This window comes from Littorina saxatilis, linkage group LG7, assembly GCF_037325665.1.
Source record: "Littorina saxatilis isolate snail1 linkage group LG7, US_GU_Lsax_2.0, whole genome shotgun sequence".
In the NCBI taxonomy this organism is placed as follows: domain Eukaryota; kingdom Metazoa; phylum Mollusca; class Gastropoda; order Littorinimorpha; family Littorinidae; genus Littorina; species Littorina saxatilis.
Genome location: NC_090251.1, coordinates 17,913,122 through 17,938,121, shown reverse-complemented (window position 1 = coordinate 17,938,121; position 25,000 = coordinate 17,913,122). Strand labels below are relative to the sequence as shown.

Genomic DNA, 25,000 nt, shown 5'->3' with positions numbered 1-25,000 from the left:
GGTTGATGTTGTTTTTTGTCTGGTCCTTTCGATCAGTATGGTCTAGGTTATTGATACCAACCGTGTTTGTCATACCGACTGTCGGTCACAAAGTTTTGACGCCCTAAAGGCGAAGTCTTTCCTGTGTGGAAAAAGTCGGTTAACCATTTGACTGACACCTGGCTCGGCTTTCACACGGGAAAAGACACCTGGCTCGGCTTTCACACGGGAAAAGACACCTGGCTCGGCTTTCACACGGGAAAAGACACCTGGCTCGGCTTTCACACGGGAAAAGACACCTGGATCGGCTTTCACACGGGAAAAGACACCTGGCTCGGCTTTCACACGGGAAAAGACACCTGGCTCGGCTTTCACACGGGAAAAGACACCTAGCTCGGCTTTCACACGGGAAAAGACACCTGGCTCGGCTTTCACACGGGAAAAGACACCTGGCTCGGCTTTCACACGGGAAAAGACACCTGGCTCGGCTTTCACACGGGAAAAGACCATCCCTCCCCCTGGACACACACCAGACATCAACATCCTATAGATCTGCCTTCCGTACACAATTGAAATGTGGTGATAAGTTATTTAGGCTGATTGACACTGGTGTCGGTAACAACATTAATTCAATGAAACAAATCCTGATCCTGCATAGAAAGCAGCCAGGCTTGTAAAAGCTAATTGGTTGCATATGAAACTGGAATGACTGTGCCTTGTAGATGTTTGATTGTAAAAAGATAAGAGAATAGCACACACACACACACACACACACACACACACACACACACACACACACACACACACACACACACACACACACACACAAACCGCTCTTAACGAGTGCAGAAGTAGGGGAAGGGCTCCTAATATAAACCGGCTCCTAATACGGACCACCTCCTGTTCTGACAAACTAACGGCGATAGAGCGCTCAAAACAATTTCATTGGCTGTATTCACCCTCTCTGGATAACCTGAACATGTCAAAACAGTTGCAGAAACACGAACCTCAAAACCGTTAGCCTTTTTCTCTCGTTTTCACTTTTGGCAGGGTTCACTCTAAATTTGCCGCCTAAAACGGACTCGTTTCTGTCCACAGCCAAAGCTTTTATCACACAAAAGTTGCTATATATGACAGCTAAGACTGTATTTGTTACATTTTAGCAGTGTTGACCCCGAGTTTCTACTGCAAACAAAAAATAATAGCAAAATCTCAAAGTATATGTGTGAGTCCCCTAAAATGGACACCTTCAACAAATCGAAGAAAATAAAAGCTAAAGGCTATTTTCATTAGTTCACAAAAAAGCTTGCTGGAAAATAACCTATAACTAGCCCTCGTGAGATTTCAAAAAAATATAACAAATAGTATTTTTTTCGTGTAAGTTGATAATTTCACTTATTTTCGCTCTGTTTTTGATAAGCTTTTTTAGTTTCCTGGTGTGCTTCAAATAATACTCTCATCAACCCGAAACAGATAAATCTAAAGCATATTTTAATGAGTCTGACTTGCACACTAAGTTGTATCATGTTTTTTTGAAGTATAGGGGGCTTTTTACAGTGATTCGTGAAGGCCGTTTCACTGGTCCATATTAGGCGCCCAGGCTCCTAATATGGACCATTTGTGATTTTTTCTGTATTCAATTTTTGATGAATGTCTATCAAAGCTATTTCATTCTAATTAGGCCTAACGGTTAACCTTAGACAGAAGGACTACCAAACACAAAATGAAACTTCTTCGCAAGAAAACAAGCTAGTTATCAGCATGAAACAAAAAGTGGTCCATATTAGGAGCCATTCCCCTATACGACAAGCAGCATACGCGGGGTAAGTTGCAGTTGCACCAAAGATCCCTGACGTCACATCAAATTAAGAAAGTATTGTTTCCGCGTCGGAATCGCACCTTGATTGTCAATTAAACGTATAATTGTCGAATCCGGTTTTGCAACAACTGCGAACAGTTAAACAAACATGACCTTTCAAGGTCAGTCCGAGCTACAGTGGCGGCCGTGTTGTTATGCATGCGTGCACATGAACTATCTCCACGGCCCTAGTAAAGCTAAGTGTTTCAAGTATACGGAAGTGTACAGTCAAATAGGTAAATAAAACAAGACAGCTGAACAAACACGACTACGGGGAAGGAGGAGGAGGAGTATGTCAGACAACATAAAAGCGGAGTGATAGTCATTCACTTTTCTAAAGTAAGCTTCACTTGGCTCTCTGTGATGAAGTGCGCTTCTCGGAGCGAATGCGGAAATGAGATCCGGGAAAACCTAAAATGGCCGTTGATTGCAGTTTAATTATAGCGGGGCCGTGTCCGACAAGCAAAGAGATGCATTTCGCTGTGTTCCGTCGTCGGAAAACATTAAGTAATGCGCCGCAAGTGTGTTACGACCGCAACGATGCTTTCTTAGCTGACCCGCGAACGTCAAAATGACAAACGTCCTTTTGTGCAGACATTTGACATGAGAAGACATCTACGTACATGTATTTGCAAGTTAGCAAGGACCCAGCCAATCAAACGACCGTGCAACATCCATACGCTGGCGCTAAGCAACCAGCCAGCCAATCTTCTTCTTCTTCTTCTGCGTTCGTGGGCTGAAACTCCCACGTACACTCGTGTTTTTTTGCACGAGTGGAATTTTACGTGTATGACCGTTTTTTACCCCGCCATTTAGGCAGCCATACGCCGTTTTCGGAGGAAGCATGCTGGGTATTTTTGTGTTTCTATAACCCACCGAACTCTGACATGGATTACAGGATCTTTTTCGTGCGCACTTGGTCTTGTGCTTGCGTGTACACACGGGGGTGTTCGGACACCGAGGAGAGTCTGCACACAAAGTTGACTCTGAGAAATAAATCTCTCGCCGAACGTGGGGACGAACTCACGCTGACAGCGGCCAACTGGATACAAATCCAGCGCGCTACCGACTGAGCTACATCCCCGCCCTAGCCAGCCAATCAAACAACCAAGCAATTGATCAACCAGTCACTCTGCTGAGGCGAGATCAATTATGGTTACAACACAAGCACACCTCAAACGGCCCCAGAGCACAACAAGTGAGAGAAAAAAAGCCCAGTTGAAAACGGAATATTCTAACCGGACGTATTGTCAGTTTCAACAAATATAACCGATAGTTGAAAGGGTCATGCTCATGAAAAGGAAAAATCGTGCATCACTTTGGATAAGCCTGTTAATTGGGCGAAGTCGACTACGCGTAGTATGCTTCGCGAAGCTGGTCGCACGGAGCTTTGGCGCTAAGTTTTCGGTAAAAAGTCTTCGCGAAGCTGGTCGCACGGAGCTTTGGCACTAAGTGTTCGGTAAAAAGTCTTCGCGAAGCTGGTCGCACGGAGCTTTGGCACTAAGTGTTCGGTAAAAAGTCTTCGCGAAGCTGGTCGCACGGAGCTTTGGCACTAAGTGTTCGGTAAAAAGACTTCGCAAAGCTGGTCGCACGGAGCTTTGGCGCAAAGTTTTCGGTAAAAAGACTTTGCGAAATCTTCGAGAAGTCGACTTCGTGCTCAATTAGGACCGCGCTTCGGACCGCCTTAACGGAAAGCGATCCAAAAGTTGACTTTGTTTTTCCTCAACTAATCTGTCCGACATAAAAGAAAGAAAATCGTTGTGATACGATAGCGATGTGAAGAAAGAGCTGTCAGGCAAATGAAAGAAAAATGAGAAAAAAAGCGACAGGGAATACGCAGAAATGCCCAAGGTTATTTTTGCCGGAAGCAGGCAGCACTTATATTAAAGCTAGCCTTCGAAACAGACAGGGTCGGCATGATTTCGCTTTGTCTCTGTTTGTGTCTGTCTGAAACAGACAGAACTTCTCGACAATTACATTCTAAAAGGCTTGTAAATGAACAAACTGCATGTAGCTTCCGCACAATACAATTTAGTATTTTCACAGGACTATCCCTGCTCTCACAAACATACCTGATTCGAAAAATCTATAAATACGTCAAATTGAGGAAATGAATAAAAACAGACAGACAGAAAGAAAGACATTCTAAACATACACAGACACGTTTCATTAATAACTGACGTCACAGAACGACAGCGACTGCTGTTGTTAATTTGGAAAAGTTCGTTACTGTATATTTCCGTATGCACGATATAGGGTATGTGAATAGCTGATGCTTGTTAAATGTAGGTGACGTCAAACTTGGTTACATTTCATAATGAAAGGAAGACAACAAACCGATAATACAACAAAAATCACTGCCTATTGTTTTCCTAATTAAAGTTTTGAAACCTTGGGCTTTGTGTATTTACTTGTCTGTTTTTCGATTTGTTTTCCTTTTGCGGAACATGACACCTCCTTCGTTAAAATGCTAGAATCACAACGCCTTTCTTGCTTTCTTGCCAGATACGATAAGTAACACTAAAGCAAACGTATGTAATGGATTGTTTTCCGTAATTCAAAAGGATGTACGTATTTGTTAGCCATGGGCGTTCTTTTTGGTATGTATGCAGCTTTTAGCTATCGGGTTTAGTTATGTAAACTTAGTCGTTGGACAGATTAAGGACAAACAAAACAAATACACAAATTAATGGATTGTTTTCCGTTATCCAGGTGATGTCCGTATTTGTTTTCCGTGAGTAAGTATGACCCTTTCACCTATCGGTTTTTCCTTTTGGATAGCGACATACAGGACCTATTTTTTTCGCACACTCATCTTGCGCAAAACGTATGCATTTGTTCGCGCAAGTACATCTGTTTGAATGACGGAAGGGGCCCGGATTTGATTCAAGCCAGGGGATTTACGAACTCCTCTTCTCGGACCAGATATCGCAGGTAAAGATAGAAACAGTAGCGATGATGCAATATTTAATGACACGTAGGTCTACCTTGTATAAGAAATGAGTTATTAATCTATGTTATCGTGTTCTTGTGCGCGGTTTGAACAATGATTTGTTGATGAAGAAATGGACCGCTCTCGAGATAATGTTACCTCTGCAGAAGAATCTATTGGACCGAGTCTTTAGAAATCTCGCAGAGTGTGCGACTAGATGCATTTTTGAATTGCATCTTGGCAATGTTTGAACGACTGATAATTTGACGCAATTTATAGAAACTGCATGACGTAGGCTAGCTATGATACAAACATTACGGACACAAAATAGCAAAGTTGTCAATAAACATGGACCAGGACTGTCTGAGCAAATTAAAGATTTCTGAACATAGCAGAGAGAATGAGAGGCGACCAAAACTGTTCAAGGGCAAGCATGCGAAGACGGCTGTGGGAAAAACAATGGAATACAGGCAGCAGGCAGCCAGCCCGACACACGCAAGCGAACGCATGCGCGCACATACACAAAACCACACGCACACACATATACATCTTACCCCCCAAAACACACACACACACACACACACACACACACACAAACACACACACACACACACACACACCTTAATTAGAGCAGATGCAAACGATCAAGCAAAGCAAGGGAAACAAAAGAAAGAAATAAGAAAATACACACACAAAGACAAAAGTACCGAGTACTCCACATTTTTCTTTTCTTCTCAGTTTTTCTTCGTAAGGATCATGTCTTGTGTTGGGGATGGGGGGGGGGGGGGTGTACATCCATCAAATCAAATCAATAATGACAGCAATCATGAAGACAGCAGCGCGAATTAATCAATGCAAAAGTCAAAACGAGCACTGAGAAAACAGACGCCGTTTCTCCTGGTGTGACGTGCGACAAGGGACACAACTCAACCACCGCGCCTCGAATAACGTGTTCCGTGCAAAGAGGGACCCAGGCACAGACACGCTCCGTTGACTGTGAGGCTGTTTGATCACCCAGGCGGAACGCACTCGCCTCTGACCTCTCTCATTATGCTAATTTTGTCTCACAACCTTTATCACTGCAATCAGTTTTGGGGGCTGTGCACGTGGAGTGAGAGAACCTTTACTGCCCCCCCATTACCCCCACCCCGTCCACTGTCTCTTTCGCTTCCTTATTCTCATAATATTTCATTCTTAGCTGATTCATTGTTGTGAGCGCTTTCGTCTTTCATTCACGAAACATTCTACGAGAGCCCACGAGCAAACTGACACGGCCGGAATCGCGAGTACATTCGTGACTAGTTGTTTTTGCTTCTTGTGGTTTTATTGTTGTTCTTGTTGCTTTTTGGAAGAGAGGGGGGGGGGGGGGGTAGTGAATGCAGTTGGATGGAGGGGTAGGGTGGGTGGGTGGGGGTGTTACTGTAGTAATAGACTATGTACGTATATGTAAAAACTACCGTACATGAAAAACGAGCGAGCAAATGAAGCACACACACACACACTCTCTCCCTCTCTCTCTCCCCCTCTCCCTCTCTCCCCCCCCCCCACTCTCTGTCTCTCTCTTCGTTCCTTCCTTTCTTGTCTTCGAGGAATCGGTTAACAATCGCGCCATCAGCACAACAACAACAACAACAAAAGAAGAACAACAACAGTCTGTAAGCTTGCGGAGACTTCTTATACAACTGAGGTCAATGGCTCTGCAATAATAATCTCCCTTTTGTAACCTGATCACAGACATTAAATGTGCGCGGCTCTGAGTTATGATTGGCTAGCTTGCGGTCACACGCTAATCAGGGAGACGTTGCAGGTTGCACAACACTGACGCTGGGATGGAGACGGCACGTGCGAGACGCCACTCCGTAACACAGCACCTGGCTACACACCTGTAGATCTGACACGGGTTGAGGAGAGTGGGGAACAGTTAGGGGTTAGAGGCGAAAAAAAACCCGGTGTGAGGGGGAGAGGGGGGGGGGGGGGTTGAGATTGGGGGGGGGGGGGGGGGGGGGAATTGGGATCCGGAGGCGAAATATCTATAAGACTTCATATATAGGACTTAACCGTATAAGGTCACACCGCACAGCAAATAATTTGTACTCGTTAGGTCGGTTCTTCTGTTAGGATCACCACTATAAGCTTTTAGCTTGTTGCTATTCTAAACATACACATTATAATTATATTGTATTTATGAATTGTTCAATAACACTGTTGGTTTAGGGTAACGTTAACAAAAAAGATAGGATCGGTAGGTCGGCTTTTAAAATGTTTCAAATTATTTTAATTTAGTCGATTTTAAAGGAGGTTACTTCTCTTAATCTGTTTTGTTTGACCTTCGGAGCGAACGAGAAGAAGAAGAAGACTTTCCATTAATTAATCAATTTTCTCCCTGAGGTTGTGGGAAAATGGTATACACATGTGTGGGTACAATGATGCATGTGTTGGTTCACACTCTCAAGGAAAGCAAGGCTGGGAAGGCTGGACATTGGGACAGCAAGGAAGAAGGAAGCATATAGTGGTTATATGTATCTCCGGGCTCTTTCAGTTCACCAACATGTTTTCTGTACGGAGGTGTGATTTGGAGACTTTTGGCAAAGGGGATGGATGGAGAGTGGGGGGGGGGGGGAGGGTGTTGAATTGGGTTGGGGAAGGTGGGGGGGGGGGGGGGGGCGGAAGAGAGGAAGAGAGAGATGGGAGAGAGATAGTCTGAGCGTGTTCGTGTGTGTGTGTGTGTGTGTGTGTGAGAGAGAGAGAGAGAGAGAGAGAGAGAGAGAGAGAGAGAGAGAGAGAGAGAGAGAGAGAGAGAGAGAGAGAGAGAGAGAGAGAGAGAGAGAGAGAGAGAGAGAGAGCTGCTTGCATGCAAGTGAAATACCACCATCAATCGATTTTACAGCTTTACTAACTGACTGGTTGGTGCGCAACGTTCCCACCTTCCTAATAGGAATATAGGTCTGCAGATATGCTAAAATCTTCGATTTGATCAACCAAAACCACACACTTGATGTAAAGAAACGAGCCGAAATATGTGATCAAAACATCAAAGGTCCATGTATTTCGAAAGCTCGCAGAACAAAGCCAAGTGCATTTTGTCAACAATCATGTAGAGTTGCGGCCCTTCCTATCAGTTGTCGGATCTTGTATTGCTGAGTTTTCACCCCTGATACGAAGGTTCACCGAAACTCACGAAGTGAATGAAAAAAAGCTGTGCTCTTTACCATACATTCATGAATAATTCAGTTTATTTTTGATGCACACGAACGAAGCTTATCACCTATTGCTTTTCTTTGCTGACGCGGTTACGATTATTAAGCTTCTTAACACCTCTCGTATTCCCCGTTCTCCCCCAGAAAAGAAAGTCCCAGAAAAATAGAGAACAGAAAAAAAAGAAACAAAAACAAAAGAAACACACAACAACAAAAAAAGCTTTTGAAAAACAAATAGGAAAAAAATCAATGCACAGATTCTTTTGGAACCTATCCTAAAAAAATACAACAAAGACAAATAATTTCTCATATTGGAGACGTTGACATTCTGCAAATAACCGCGTTTTGTGAAAATCGTGAGTACTTGTATTACATGAACTCCCGTCATCTGCAATAGATCTTCAAAGAACAAAATGAGCAAACGGACGCATCCAATAAATCTGAAATGTGTGTCAGCAATTTAAGCCAAACACAACGTCAATCACAGACTATGACACAAGAGAGACACACAAACCCACAAACAAAAGTGCACTACACTTTTTCTTAGGATAACTTTGCCATGAGTCACAAACCCAAAAGAACAAATATTAACAGAAAAAAAGGAATTAAACTTTGACAGATGCTTACTCATATAAAATATAGGCCCCAACACTAGATCACCGTGTCGAAAGTGTAAAAAAAGATGACACAAACTTGTCTGAACAAAGATGTCCGTATTACGTTTTCAACCGGGTCCCCGCAGCCGAGTTGAAAAGCAAGCGTTAAAATGCACTGCAGACAAAAACAAAGTAACACATCATACGAAGGTTCGCAGCCAAAACGAAATAATATAGCGTAAGAACATTTTGTAAGAAACAGCTCTTTTCCCCAAAACAAATAACTCAATTTGAAAGCGCAGACAAAATGTCACCACTAACCCATCTCCTTAGATTGTCTCCCCTTTAGCCAAATCCTTTTTACATTTAGTCAAGTTATGACTAAATGTTTTAACATCGAGGGGGGAATCGAGACGAGGGTCGTGGTGTATGTGTGTGTGTATGTGTGTGTGTGTGTGTGTGTGTGTATGTGTGTGTGTGTGTGTGTGTGTGTGTGTGCGTGCGTGTAGAGCGATTCAGACCAAACTACTGGACCGATCTTTATGAAATTTGACATGAGAGTTCCTGGGTATGATATCCTCAGACGTTTTTTTCAATTTTTTGATAAATGTCTTTGATGACGTCATATCCGGCTTTTCGTGAAAGTTGAGGCGGCACTGTCACGCCCTCATTTTTCAACCAAATTGGTTGAAATTTTGGTCAAGTAATCTTCGACGAAGCCCGGACTTCGGTAGTGCATTTCAGCGTGGTGGCTTAAAAATTAATTAATGACTTTGGTCATTAAAAATCTGAAAATTGTAAAAAAAAAAATTATTTTATAAAACGATCCAAATTTACGTTTATCTTATTCTCCATCATTTGCTGATTCCAAAAACATATAAATATGTTATATTTGGATTAACAACAAGCTCTGAAAATTAAATATATAAAAATTATTATCAAAATTAAATTTTCCAAATCAATTTAAAAACACTTTCATCTTATTCCTTGTCGGTTCCTGATTCCAAAAACATATAGATATGATATGTTTGGATTAAAAACACGCTCAGAAAGTTAAAACGAAGAGAGGTACAGAAAAGCGTGCTATCCTTCCCAGCGCAACTACTACCCCGCTCTTCTTGTCAATTTCACTGCCTATGCCGTGAGCGGTGGACTGACGATGCTACGAGTATACGGTCTTGCTGCGTTGCATTGCGTTCAGTTTCATTCTGTGAGTTCGACAGCTACTTGACTAAATGTTGTATTTTCGCCTTACGCGACTTGTTTTTGTATTGCCCCCCTCCTCACATTTGAAACAAAAGTGGAAAGATGTAAAAAAAAAAAAAAAAAAAGGAATTAATTGCTACGTGCAAGCGTCCTGTTTTAACCATTCTTCTCAAAATATCACGGAGAAAGTTTCATTTCAAATGATTTTTCTCACATTTGAAACAAAAGTGGAAAGATGTAAAAAAGGAATTAATTACTACGTGCAAGCGTCCTGTTTCAACCATTCTTCTCAAAATATCACGGAGAAAGTTTCATTTCAAATGATTTTTCTCGTATATAATGACAGTACTGGTGTTCACATTCAGTACGAGTGCACGCGGGATTTCTTTCTGTAATCAGAATGTTAAAAAACGGCGTCTAAAGTGCAAAGAGTTGGTAGATTGATTTGCATGGAAAATCTATACCGTTGTTTATCTCGGTTAATTCCCTTAAACTAAAAAACTGCGGGATGATTTTTTTCTGTTTCAAGGTCTTGAATGTTGACAAATTGATCTTGATCCTAGTTACGGCGAAGTGATTCTGCATAGCGCCTTTAGTGGTACATTTAACGGAGAGAGAAAGACAGAGACAGACAATCATACAGACAGAACAAACACACAGACCCATGCAGCGACAGACAGACAGACACACACAGAAAGACAGACAGACAAACAGACACACAGAGAAAGACAGACAGACAAACAGACAATAACAGAGCCACACAGAAAAGACAGACAGACACACAGACAGAAACCAGCACCATTCCCCTCTGGGCAGCAACATCGTGAGTTTTACGGCCACCACAGGTGTTGACAAGCGAAAACAGCTTGTGGCCATTCCAGTGTACAACGCACCAACACCTTTGGCGATCAAGACATAGATAAACGACTCGGGAGTACCACAGGTAAAGCGATTGTCATCATTTGTCCTCAGTAAACTTCACACTTCACCGTATCATTTTATTTTATGACAGAGACGATCTCCACCCGCAAGGCACCGACATTTGAATGTCGTGTGTGTAGCATATACACACACGGACGAATGCACGCACGCACATACACGTACGCACGCACGCACGCACGCACGCGGATGCACGCACGCGCACACGAACACGCACACACACACACACACACACACACGCACGCGCGCGCACACACACACACACACACGCACTAAGAAAGCACATCAAGAAACATTGACATTATTTTGGAAAATTTGGATTTTTTGCATCCAAATCAAATGACGATCTTAGGTTGCGCTGAATGCAAGCACTGCGTTTTAAGATTTTCCCTCCATTTATACAATTATACAGGTGTTCAGCACATTGCTACTGCCTTGGAATTAACGAGTCAGATTATTGTCAGAATTTTGATTTTGTCTGTGAAGAATACATTTTGTGGAGGCGTAAAACAGATAGTTTTATGTATGATTATTCTCAACAAGGAAACCATTTCCACAACAACAAAAATGTTTGAAAGAAAAATATCATGGACATAAGGAACGCCAATAAAGAAACAAACAAAGTAAATAACTAAGAAGAAAAAAAAAACCATCAACAATCAAACAAACAAGCAAAAACAGAAACTAACAGACAAACAAGCAAGCAAGCGGAACAGATTTTTTTTTTAAATTGATGAAATAAAAAAAGATTCAAAGCGTGTAAAATAGAAGAACAAAATCACAATCGGTGCAAAATGGTAACAAATAATGGCAGACAGACAGAAAAGAACGATTGATTTATCAGAATTTAAGGTCCCCAAAACCACAAAAGGTAAATGGTTTGAATGAAAGCAAGAACAAATGGAAGGAAGAAAGAAAGAAAGAAAGAAAGAAAGAAAGACAGAAACAAGTCAAAGAAAAAAGCCAAAGAAGTGAGGAAAGAACGGAGTGATGCAATTTTCCACTGTTGTCGATGATGCTTATCATTAAAGGAACTCATGTCGATGGCACATTAATAATAACATATAAATTAAACAGACTCACCAACGTCCATCGCTGACACCACAGATCAAATCCAACTTCCGTAATTTCTTTCTCTCCTACTATCTCATCCACATCATTTTTGTGTATTAAAAAGCATACCAAAAAACATATCTTTCTTCAACCCTACCTACAAATCTGCTCTTAAAAACTCAATAATCCCTTGTGCTCACAAAACAAACATTTTCATATTTTTTTCTTTCTCCGAGTTTCACAAAGACTGTTTATGACCTCTTAGCAGTACCGTCCTAAGACATAGGTACGAACACGTTCCATTCTTCCCACAATGTTTCGATTTTGCAGCCACGACCCTAAAAACACAGACCTGCGGTTGAAAGGTCGGGTTTGCATAGAAAGACAAGAGATACATTTTAAGCCGTTTAGCATTGTCAGGCTTTGGCCTGACGAAGGCTTGAGACATGTAGGGAGACCAAAGGTCGCGGCTCACGGGTCAAGTTTGCGTGCGTCGGACGATGATGGGACGTTCAAGAAAAGATGTGTCCGAAAAAAAAGTTGTCGTCACTCGTTGGAAGACAAAACCGAGGAGGGACTGTTGAACTTACAGTCGAGCTTGGGTTTTCGAATCGGTATGTTTTTCATGGAAGGTCAAGTGAAGTTTTCTTAGTTTGTTTAAAAAAGATTTTATTCAATCAAACAAAAATCAAACATAACAGCAACCAGTTAAGGTAAGTTCAAAATTTTGTCAGGCAGTCGCTGACGACGCAAAAGTCACCAACATAATATACACTCATTTCAGTTGTACACTCTGAACTTTGACTGTTAGAGTTGATTAAACTGAATATTTTAAGGACGTTTTGTATGTAACTGTACTACAAATGTCGTAAACGAGGCAAAATTCCTCAATGGAAACACTTAGCCTATTTCAGTTGCACAGTTTGAACTTTGACTGTGTGACTTCTTTACCTGGACAAATTTAAGGACAATTTTTTCCGGAATCGTACAGAAATATTCGTTAACGAAGCAAAATCCACAAAATAAATATGAGCAAAAAATTAAGTCACGCAGAATGACAACCAAACCCCTTTCACCCCGTTTACGCTTTATGTAATATAAAAGTCAAATTTTCACACATTTAAAATCTAAAAGGCCAGCAGACGGCGTTAAGTGTCAGATTTGCAATTGGTTTAAACAAAAATTTAATTTAATACCACCATCGTGACATATTACTGTAATATTTGGATTCGTACTCAAGATTATACTTATATTTGTGGATCATTTACAGTTCAAGAACGTAGATGGCGGACATATGAATCAAATTTAATGTGAAATGGAGCTTTGCAAGGTCTCAGCCACCTGTATTGCCTTTACGATATATAATAGACACAGAAACATTTTAACTTCTTTTCTTGGGAACACTGAGCATGCGTTTACTTTGCACACTGACACAAAACTGAACTCGCCCAAAACAACTCTTTTTGTTAGAAAACAAAAGTCGCGGCAAGTCGCTCATTCTCTACGGCCGTCCGAAGTCACGTATGGCCCACAAAAAGTAACTCGTCCTCAAAGCTTCGCGCACGCGCTGACGCTCTTACCTCCCTTGAGCTGAGCCTCTCGTCAGGCGTCGCTGTCACAGAATGAAACAATGATGGCGGGGCATCTACGCGACAATGGCGTTCAAAACTTTTTCGGGTTTGATGAATTGATTGAATTTTTTTTTCAACTTCGACGAAAGTGGTGCGCCTATTATGCACAAGACAATTAAGACGAAGTGGCAGCTTTTACTTGTACGAAAATGTTGCGTGTAGCTGATCATGAGACACGACTGATCGAGAGTGGCATCTTTTACTACGATGATTTTTGTGTACTGTGCTCAAATAAAATCAGCAAACTGAGACTGACAAGCTGACAGTAGTAGAGATGGGTTTGTAGAGTAGAAAGCAAATTAAAGTGACTTTCGTCATACCATCCTGAAGAAGGCAGTTTGTCGCTGCCGAAATATTGATAAAGAAAGTACCAATCTGGTGACTGCTGTGTCCTCTTTGTGTTTAAATGGGAAGCAAATAATCAGTAAAGTCTTCCTTCCTTGGTGTGTAAACCACACACGCTGTAAATAGTTACAGATCTGTCCAGCTTTCTACATGGGATAAGAATACCCTTCCGTTTGGACATACACAAATCTGCAGTTTTCTGTTAGGGGTGATCAAGCAAATAATTAAACGAGCAGATAAGCCTTCCTTCCTTCTAGTGGAAGCCATCCTGGCCTGGAAATCATTGCAGATATGTAAAAGATATGGTACAGAGTGATGTCTTCGGGTTTATACACGAGAGAGGGGCATCATTTCACTTGCACGCGTGCCCAACATCCACGGCATCGTGGCTTTCTGTGTAGTGAAGGATTTTTGGATTTAAACAGTTTTGTGACTGAAAACTTTGTTAGTATGACAAATACATTCAGCAACTAAAGAAAGACTGATGAAGGAACTGATATTCATATCAAGCAGTTGAGAAATAAAGACAGACAAGTACGACAAACTGAGAAAAAAAACAAGTCGCGTAAGGCGAAAATACAATATTTAGTCAAGTAGCTGTCGAACTCACAGAATGAAACTGAACGCAATGCCATTTTACTCGTAGCATCGTCAGGCCACCGCTCATGGCAAAGGCAGTGAAATTGACAAGAAGAGCGGGGTAGTAGTTGCGCTAAGAAGGATAGCACGCTTTTCTGTACCTCTCTTTGTTTTAACTTTCTGAGCGTGTTTTTAATCCAAACATATCATATCTATATGTTTTTGGAATCAGGAACCGACAAGGAATAAGATGAAAGTGTTTTTAAATTGATTTGGACAATTTAATTTTGATAATAATTTTTATATATTTAATTTTCAGAGCTTGTTTTTAATCCGAATATAACATATTTATATGTTTTTGGAATCAGCAAATGATGGAGAATAAGATAAACGTAAATTTGGATCGTTTTATAAATTTTTATTTTTTTTTACAATTTTCCGATTTTTAATGACCAAAGTCATTAATTAATTTTTAAGCCACCAAGCTGAAATGCAATACCGAACCCCGGGCTTCGTCGAAGATTACTTGACCAAAATTTGAACCAATTTGGTTGAAAAATGAGGGCGTGACAGTGCCGCCTCAACTTTCACGAAAAGCCGGATATGACGTCATCAAAGACATTTATCAAAAAAATGAAAAAAACGTTCGGGGATTTCATACCCAGGAACTCTCATGTCAAATTTCATAAAGATCGGTCCAGTAGTTTAGTCTGAATCGCTCTACACACACACACACACACACACACACACACACACACACACACACACACGCACGCACATACACCACGACCCTCGTTTCGATTCCCCCTCGATGTTAAAATATTTAGTCAAAACTTGACTAAATATAATGACCACTGAAAAACCGTGAGAAATCAACATAGAAGTTCCTAAAAGAAATGGATAATGAAAATAAGTGACAAGGAAAACAAAGTCTGGAAGAAGAAGACGGCAGATCGCAGACGATCAAAATCTAAAACAGAATGAATACCAAACTGATGTCTCAGTCTTTATACCAAGAGCAATAACCAATGCTAGTTTTTTTTTAAATCCTATTCATTCACAAGTTTAAAACAAGTCGCGTAAGGCGAAATTACTACATTTAGTCAAGCTGTGGAACTCACAGAATGAAACTGAACGTAGTCCGCCGCTAGTGCAAAAGGCAGTGAAAGTGACGAGCCTGTTTGGCGCGGTAGCGATTGCGCTGTGCTTCATAGCACGCTTTACTGTACCTCTCTTCGTTTTAACTTTCTGAGCGTGTTTTTAATCCAAACATATCATATCTATATGTTTTTGGAATCAGGAACCGACAAGGAATAAGATGAAATAGTTTTTAAAACGATTTCGGAAATTTAATTTTGATCATAATTTTTTAATTTTTAATTTTCAGAGCTTGTTTTTAATCCAAATATAACATATGTATATGTTTTTGGAATCAGAAAATGACGAAGAATAAGATGAAATTGTTTTTGGATCGTTTAATAAAAAAAATAATTTTAATTACAAGTTTCCGATTTTTAATGACCAAACTCACTCATTAGTTTTTAAGCCACCAAGCTGAAATGCAATACCAAATCCCGGCCTTCGTCGAAGATTGCTTTGCCAAAATTTCAATCAATTTAATGGAAAAATGAGGGTGTGACAGAGCCGCCTCAACTTTTACAAAAAGACGGATATGACGTCATCAAAGGTATTTATCGAAAAAATGAAAAAAACGTCCGGGGATATCATACCCAGGAACTCTCATGTCAAATTTCATAAAGATCGGCCCAGTAGTTTAGTCTGAATCGCTCTACACACACACAGACAGACAGACAGACAGACAGACAGACAGACAGACAGACAGACAGACAGACAGACAGACACACACACACACACACACACACACACACACACACACACACACATACACCACGACCCTCGTCTCGATTCCCCCCTCTACGTTAAAACATTTAGTCAAAACTTGACTAAATGTAAAAAATGAAGAAAGAACGAATGAGAAAGAAAGGATGAAAGAAAGAAAGAAATAAAATAAAAAGAACAACCAGACAAAATCAATCCAGCCATTCTAATCGGTCATCGAAAGTTGAAAACAAACAGCTTGGATGGAGATATTCAAACTTGTCAATATTGACGGCAACAGCTCGTGAGGCTATAGCCATGTTTTGTACGTGTTTCTTGGGCAAAATACTCGCAGTGTCGTTACAATCATGTGAATAACTGACATAATTCAAATCTGACGTTCTTAAAAATGAAACATACTACCAGTCGCAAAGAGACTTAAACGTGACACTCACTCGGAGGCAAGATATGACTCACAACTTCGTCTTCCCCTCCCCCCCCCCCTCCCCCCAACCAACTCTTCAACCCCACCCCCCCCTCCTCCCCACCATCAGGCCTTCTTTGCTTCGCCCTCTTCTTTTGTCCACGTTGCTTCTTTTAACTCTCAAAATGCGATGAAGCTGTTAAACCAGCTTAGTCCCATGTACTTGCCTTTTCTCTCTTCAGAGGAAAGCTGCAGCTATTGTGTTAAAAACAACGAACACAAACGCGCTGACAGATATATTTCAGTGTCGCTGCTGACGTCACCGCTTCAACGTCACTGGCGTGAAAGTTATATTGACGTCACAACTCCTTGTGACGTCACAGCTATGGTCTTTGGTTGTTTGCTGCAGTATCGTTGAAACATGCACATTACATTTCAGAAAATCTTTGACTGAGTACACAGTTTTCATTTTACATCGTGTTGCTCAATTTAGTTCATAGTAATCACAACTTGTATTTCTCAGGTTGCAGAAGAGTTAATGTGCACCTAGTTCTAAGAATTTGCCAGAAAAGGCTTTGCCTTTAAACAAAAAGAACTCTGTTGCACAAAGTATCAGTTCCATTCAAATTCCATTACTATGAGTTTTCTTTACACAAGTACTAATCGCGCCGAAAACACACAGCTTCTTGGACATAACTCAATAATGATATGTCCTCAGTCCACATAGCGTCCGTCTTTGACAAAAGTTGTAACGTTTTATATATCACAAAAGTCTAAGAAGTGTAATCTTTAAACATCTTTGCCTAAAAGATCAGTTTAGAAACTGAAATAGAAACTAAATTAGTTTAGAAAATAGCTCCATAGTGAAAGTGGTTTTAATCGATAAAAAAAACCAACCGCTTCTATAAACAGGCTAGTTTAGTAGTTTAGAGACCAGTTCCACGGCGAAAAGTTGCCTCGGCTAAAGTTGCTGCAACTATCCGTCAATTCGTTCACATAAGTGTTTCACTTGTTATACTCCTTTTGATGATGACATTATTTCTAGGCATTGTAAATATTGTTTGAATAAACTCTTGTTTCTACCTACTTGTTCTTCAACGAACATTAAGAGAGCAAGCACCGTGCCCAGCATCTTCACACTACGGAGCTGAGACCTCACATCTTTTTTCATCAGTGTTTCACTTGTTATGCTCCTTTTGATGACAATTATTTCTTGGCATTGTCAACATAACTTTGATAAACTATTGTTCCAACCAACCTGTTCTTCAACGGACACTAAGAGAGCACTATGTTCAGCATCTTCACATTACGGAGCTGAGACCTCACATCTTATATATAGAGTGTTAAATCACATCTTATATAGAGAGTTTCACCTCACATCTTATATAGAGAGTTTCACCTCACATCTTATATAGAGAGTTTCACCTCACATCTTATATAGAGAAAGTGTTTTTGAACGTGTGAGCTATGCTGCACGCGGAAAAGTGTAGAGTCTGGCATCGCATCGAGCACGCCTGCACCTATATTTAAAGAAGGCAGCAGCAACCAGGAAGTTCGCAGCCGGTCATCCTTGCCCTCTCCTCGTGTGCATCAGTCTCGGAGTGCAGTGTGCGCGCATCATGCACGCGCACCCAGACGATTGGATAAGAGGCCCTTGTCACTTGCAAAGGCACCGTGTCTACCATCTCCTTCTGGAAACGCTGATGCTAAAAGCGGACGGACAAGAGTCTGTATAATAAAAACGGAGAGGAGGACTGAGGAGGAAAAAAGAAAAAAAAATCAAGAAAGAAAACGGGAAGGAGGAGTTTGGAGAAAAGTTGAAAGAGTTAGTGAAGCAAGTGCAAAAAGAGAAACAAAAGCGAAATCTCTCGGTCTGAGCCGATAATAGCCTGACGTCCAAGAACAGCCAAAGAAGGAGGCAGAGAGAAAAGATCAAGGTCGCTAACGAATGACATAGTCGGGTGTGTTATGTAATCCAGGATCAGTCCAAATTAGGTGTGTGAGACTGAACTGAAACCGTTACAAGGAAGAAGAAAATAAAGCTATCTGTCTACATCCAAGAATGTAGCTGTTTTTAGATTGTTCTAAACACACCCTCGTGGGTAAGCGTTTAACATAGCGCTAGCGTCAGTGGCACAAGGTTGAGACGCCAGCAGGATGCAGACAAACAAATTCGGGACATATTGATCACTTTTGACCCAGAAGAAACCGAACACTTGTGGAGTTTAAACTGATGCCAGGGGCATGGAAGGAGAGTAGAAGGAAGTAATGGGAGGGAAGGGGGGGAGGAAGGTTGAGACATATATATGCTACAATTAAAGACACAGAGAAAGAGGAAGGGAAACACTACAGGAGCATTTGAGAAGATTTAAAAAGAATATAAAGGAGGAGAAAGAGGAGGAGGAGGAGGAGGAGGCATTTCACTTCAACCCCCCCCCCCCAACACACACACACACACATACACGCGCGTACACACGCTCGCACTCACGCACGCACAAACACACAGTCACACACACGCACACACACAAACTCACACACACACACACACTCTCACACACACACACACACACACACACACACACAAACTCACACACACACACACTCACACACACACTCACACACACACACACTCACACTCACACACACACACACTCACACACACACACACACACACACACACACACACACACACACTCACACACACACACACTCACACTCACACACACACAAACTCACACACACACACACACTCACACACACACACACACACACACAAACTGGCTCACACACACACCACACCCCACACACAGAAAGCACATCGAACAAAAGACAGTAAGACAAACAGCTCAAGAAAGACGAAAATTGAAAACCAACACGGAAGTATAGCGAAGGGAGAGAACTGTCTAAAAAAAATCTCCTGCCCTATAGTCGCTCTCCAATACGGAAGGTAAAAAAAGCCACCCCATCAGTGAGGGTCGCTTCCGGGAGATTGGACTGCACTTAACACCGCATGAAGGTAGGCAGTGGGGTTCTGTTTTGGACCACAAATTCATCCAATAAGCGGATTTTAAGGGATTTTGCTGATTGGGGGACAATTGAGTAGAGGGAGGTCCCCTACCAAGGGATTGTCTGTGTGGGCTAAAGTCGCACTCTTTCCCTCGCCGAGGGGGAGCGGCTAATGACAAACTACGCAGGCTAGGGGACGGCTGAGCTAAATGAATGTTTAAAAGTCAATCAGTTCTACAGTACTCTAGGTGACAGAAAAACGTGTCATGAGGTTTTGGTTTTAGACAGAGTTTTATTCACAATAACTAACAAAAAACAATTATTTACAAGTAATTAGGACGCGAAGTCAAGCAGAAGTCATGAGGTTTTGCAAGTGGAAAGACCCTTTAGGCAAGAAGCGGAAGGGTTGGGGGGAGGGGTGTGTGTGTGGGAGGAACATCCAAAGGGGCAAAGGTTATAAGTTCATTCACACGTCTTGAGCTTTGAGCTTTGGGGAGGGAGTGGAGGGGGGAATACTACACAGTCAAAAATATATAGTTATGCCATGTTTTCTATAAAAATGTATTCACATTTAAAGAAAATAGGCCAATTAGTTACTACGTTCGCATGCTTCGCGGAGATGTGCTGGACTCGTCTCAGTCTTCGGATTTTAAGCTAGTAAAATCAAAACACAAGAATGCTCGGTTATTGGAACGATAAATTATTGACAAAACAAAACGTTTCATTTACATTTGGAACGTCAGCAGTCTATCTGTTTTTAGATGTAGGCATGCAAAGCATGTAGTCTCGGTGTTGGCTGTTGTTTTTAGATGTAGGCATGCAAAGCATGTAGTCTCGGTGTTGGCTGTTGTTTTTAGATGTAGGCATGCAAAGCATGTAGTCTCGGTGTTGGCTGTTGTTTTTAGATGTAGGAATGCAAAGCATGTAGTCTCGGTGTTGGCTGTTGTCTTTAGATGTAGGCATGCAAAGCATGTAGTCTCGGTGTTGGCTGTTGTTTTTAGATGTAGGCATGCAAAGCATGTAGTCTCGGTGTTGGCTGTTGTTTTTAGATGTAGGCATGCAAAGCATGTAGTCTCGGTGTTGGCTGTTGTTTTTAGATGTAGGCATGCAAAGCATGTAGTCTCGGTGTTGGCTGTTGTTTTTAGATGTAGGCATGCAAAGCATGTAGTCTCGGTGTTGGCTGTTGTTTTTAGTGTTGATATTTTATTTTCAGGCCGAGAGATTGACTAAATTATATCGCTTCACGTGACTTTTTTAAAATCCTTGTCTTCGTTTTGAAACAAAAGAGCAAAGTTTCATTGCTACGGTTACATTATTCTTCATCTTCATTGTGGTTTTTTTTCTTGAACCTTTTTCTCCGTTTTGAAAAACGGTCCAATAGAAAGTTCCATTGCCACGGCATTGTTACCTGTTTCGTGCCAGAGAAAACGACTAATTGTGAACGGTTGGCATGCAGCCATTAGTGATAGTGCCATGTGTCGTGAAACATAAAACTGTCCCAATTGCCAAAACAAGCGATTCGTAGCGCGTGAGTGCTTCTGGTAATCGGACTACAAAAGCCGGGGGTGCAAAAAATTCTCATCTAACCGCTTTAGAAGATCTTTTGAAGATGCCAGTCGCAGATTGGAGAAAAGCTTTTAAAGTCGTAAAACGCCGAACTGACAATTAGGCCGATCAGGAATCGAAGAGACAAGAAAGTTAAAAGCCAGCAGTTTGAACCAAAGACCTGAAGCAAAACACTGTGTGCTAAAAACGAGAAAGAGAAAGACTGTCACACGGGACTTAAAACCTCTTCTGCAGTCGGAATATCAAAGACGTTTTAATTAGCGTGAGGCTCATTAGGAGTTTCTGTAATTGTGTGTGAAGTAAGGTCGAAAGGTCGTCTTTAGTGTCACGCTAAAAAGATCAAGAGTGCCAGTAGCTCAGCGAAATGAAAGCCTGCGCGCACGACAAAAATGCTTGAAAGAGAAGCGGGAGCGGACCATTTGAGATGTACTGCACTTTGTGCGCTGAGCTTTGCGTGTACGTATGCTTGTGTGTGTGTGTGCGTGTGTGTGTGTTTGTGTGTGTGTTTGTGTGTGTGTGTGTGTGTGTGTGTGTGTGTGTGTGTGTGTGTGTGTGTGTGTGTGTGTGTGTGTGTAAGTGTAACACAGCATTATTTGTTTGTTTAAGAGAGAGAGAGAGAGAGAGAGAGAGAGAGAGAGAGAGAGAGAGAGAGAGAGAGAGAGAGAGAGAGAGAGAGAGAGAGAGAGAGAGAGAGAGAGAGAGAGAGACGCACGTTTCTGAATTGTGATTTTGGCTGCATGGCGGTAGTTCAAATCGACTATTTTCGACCTGCGTTTGGCAATAATAAACAACGGTACTGTGGTACACGTGTTGCTAAGTCGCCATCTTAGGAGAACTGCTCTATACAACAAATAAGAACGAAGTAACAAATCAATGGATGTTACCGAAATGGTTTTCCTATCTGACACCCCCCCCCCCCCCCCCCCCCCCCCCTCCCCCCCTTTAATTGCTTATCTGCTGACGCAGACCTGGAACTTGGTTTTCACCCATCACGAAGCGGAAACAATGATAAGTAGCCTATGGTACGCACTAATGATAATGATTGCGACTTGAAAGGAAATCAGAATGAAAGAAAATGTCACACTTACTAAGTTTTGAAACAGAATGACGCAGGAAGAATACCAACAGTAGACAACAGCCGTTTTTCTCTGAAGAAATGTCCGAAGAGAAGCAGACGACAAAATGAAGACACAGTCCAGGGGAGGTCACCACGCAAGAACTGACGACTTCGTCACACAAATTACGGATGGTGTCCCATGAAACGTTTCACAAACGGGAAGTGGGGTGATCACACAGCTAATTAAATGAGGTCGTATAATATTTGTCAGACCAGTAGAAAGTATTCAGGACCATGTACAAGTTGCAAAGAGCTTCTGGCGAAGGAATGGCTGTTAAAAAAGTTCACCTGCGGATGTTTAAACCATAAGTCATCGCATCCGCGCGAAGTACGCTTTTAACCTTGTCACTCATTCACGTCAACGGGAATGTGAGAGAGTACATGCAGTGCCTGTGACGTTGTCGCTGTTGTCTCATTGCAGTCTTGTGGTTACTGACTTCGGTCTTGTTGTCTGCTTGCCTGTCAAGCCTTGTTCGTCTGCCTGTGTGTTTGTCCTTTTGTTTGTAGTTATTTCTTGTTAAAGATATTTGTTTCTTTGAGTCTGTCTGTCTTTGTTTCTTTTTGTTTCTTTGTCACTTTGTTTCTTTCTGTCTTTGTCACCTCTTGTCTCGTGTAGTTTCGTGTCTTCTTTCTTTGCACACTTTCTGTCTATCTTCCAGTTTTTCCTTCTTTCTTTCTTATTTTCTTTGAGTTAAAATTCACCAGTTAAAGGGCTTCGATCGTATTTTGTTCTTCTTGTTAGAGATAATAAAATCTCGTCGTTGTAAAGAAGTGTATAATAAGCCTTGTCTCTTTCTTAAACACGTGCAATTCAGTCCTGTTGTTGTTGTTGTTGCTGCTGTTGCTGTTGTTGTTGTTGTTGTTGTTGTTGCATGATGATAAAATCTCGTCGTTGTAAAGAAGTGTATAATAAGCCTTGTCTCTTTCTTAAACACGTGCAATTCAGTCCTGTTGTTGTTGTTGTTGCTGCTGTTGCTGTTGTTGTCGTTGTAAAGAAGCGTTTAAGCCCTATTAGTTGAATTAACTTTTCTTACTTATGTTCTTGTTCTTCTGTTCTTTAGTCACATGTAAATTTCCTCTGTAAATCCAAGAAACGGTCACACTAGTTTTCACAAATATCTCGCACTTTTACAGCTTTTCTGACTTCTGTACCGGTGTTCTGTTTTATCCCAAGCATTTATAGTCGAGAAAAGGACGCCTGATTAGCAACAATTATCAACACTATGATCATTATCGGCATCATTCTCCTCCTTTCTTTTTTCCTCCTAATAATCACTGTGTTGATATAAATAGCACCGGTGGAAAACGTGCACGGAAAACACAGCAACGCACGCAAGCAGACAGGCACACACAAGCACGCAAACACGCACGCACGTATGCACGCAGACACGCACACACCGACGCACGCACCGACGCACGCACGCACGCACGCACGCACGCACACACGCACGCAAACACACACGCACGCACGCACTCAAACACACTCACACACATACACACACACACACACACACCCACGCACACACACCCACACACACAACACACACACACGCACGCACGCACGCACACACACACACACACACACACACACACACACACACACACTCACACACACTCCTCCCCCACAAACACAAACACCCCCCCCCCGTCATACACACACACACATTCACACACACAAACAGACCACCCCCCACACACACTCACACACTGTCAAACAGACCACCAACCCCCCACCCCTATCCCTCCTTCACCAGCACACACAAAAAGCGCCTTCAAAAACAAACAGCTCTTGAATCATGTTTGTATTACAGGGTGCACTGAATGGAAAAGCGACCCAGCCATGTCAACGTGCTCAGACCACTGATTCATCACCTCGGCGCTGTTCAGATGACATCTTTTATCCAAGTGACGCATCTGAGGACACTGATTTATTTGCCGATGACGAATTACACGTCTTACTTTTGAAATAATACGCTGTGTAATCTCAAAAACCTCCGTATGTACAGAGCTGACCCGTTCGCTACCTCCCCCCCCCCCCCCAACTACCCGCGCACACACACACACACACGGCACACACATGACACGCACACACACACACTGACACACCCACACATACACAAACACACACACAAGCACGCACACACGCACGCACGCAAACACGCACGCACGCACGCACGCACGCACGCGCGCGCACACACACACACACACACACACACACACACACAGAGACACACACGCACACACACGTACACACGCACACAAACACACACATCTTTAATCGAAGTGAGAGAGAAAGAAAGAGAGAGAGAGAGAGAGAGAGAGAGAGAGAGAGAGAGAGAGAGAGAGAGAGAGAGAGAGAGAGAGAGCGAGAGAGAGAGAGAGAGAGAGAGAGCGAGAGCGAGAGAGAGAGCGAGAGAGAGAGAACGAGAGAGAGAGAGAGAGAGAAAGAGAGAGAGACAGAAAGAGAGAGATAGACAGACAGACAGAGACAGAGATTGAAAGAGAAAGAGAGAGACACCGAGAGAGAGATTGACAGAGACAGACAGACAGACAGACAGACAGACAGACAGACAGACATACAGACATACAGACAAACAAAGATCGAGACAACAAAAGAGAAAAGGAAATAATTATTAGAATGAGATTTCCCCAATAAATAACACCAAATCGATTATTTCAAACTTAGTTTTGCCAGCAAAACAAGAAGAGGTGAAGCCTTTTCCTCAAACAAAA

The 25,000-nt window shown here is 42.0% G+C and overlaps 1 protein-coding gene across 2 annotated transcripts in view; it reads right to left on the bottom strand.

Annotated features, from left to right (window-relative positions):
- LOC138970831 (ETS-related transcription factor Elf-3-like) overlaps positions 1–25,000 on the bottom strand; it is a 94,729-nt gene that overhangs the window by 39,528 nt on the left and 30,201 nt on the right. The window contains exon 1 of one of the 2 annotated variants that reach the window (XM_070343368.1): positions 11,791–12,132. The exons of the other annotated variant lie outside the window; for it this stretch is intronic. Coding sequence (XP_070199469.1) covers positions 11,791–11,800 — 10 coding nt within the window. The 5' untranslated portion in view covers positions 11,801–12,132. Of the gene's footprint in view, positions 1–11,790; positions 12,133–25,000 lie in introns of those variants that run through there. 2 annotated transcript variants of the gene reach the window in all.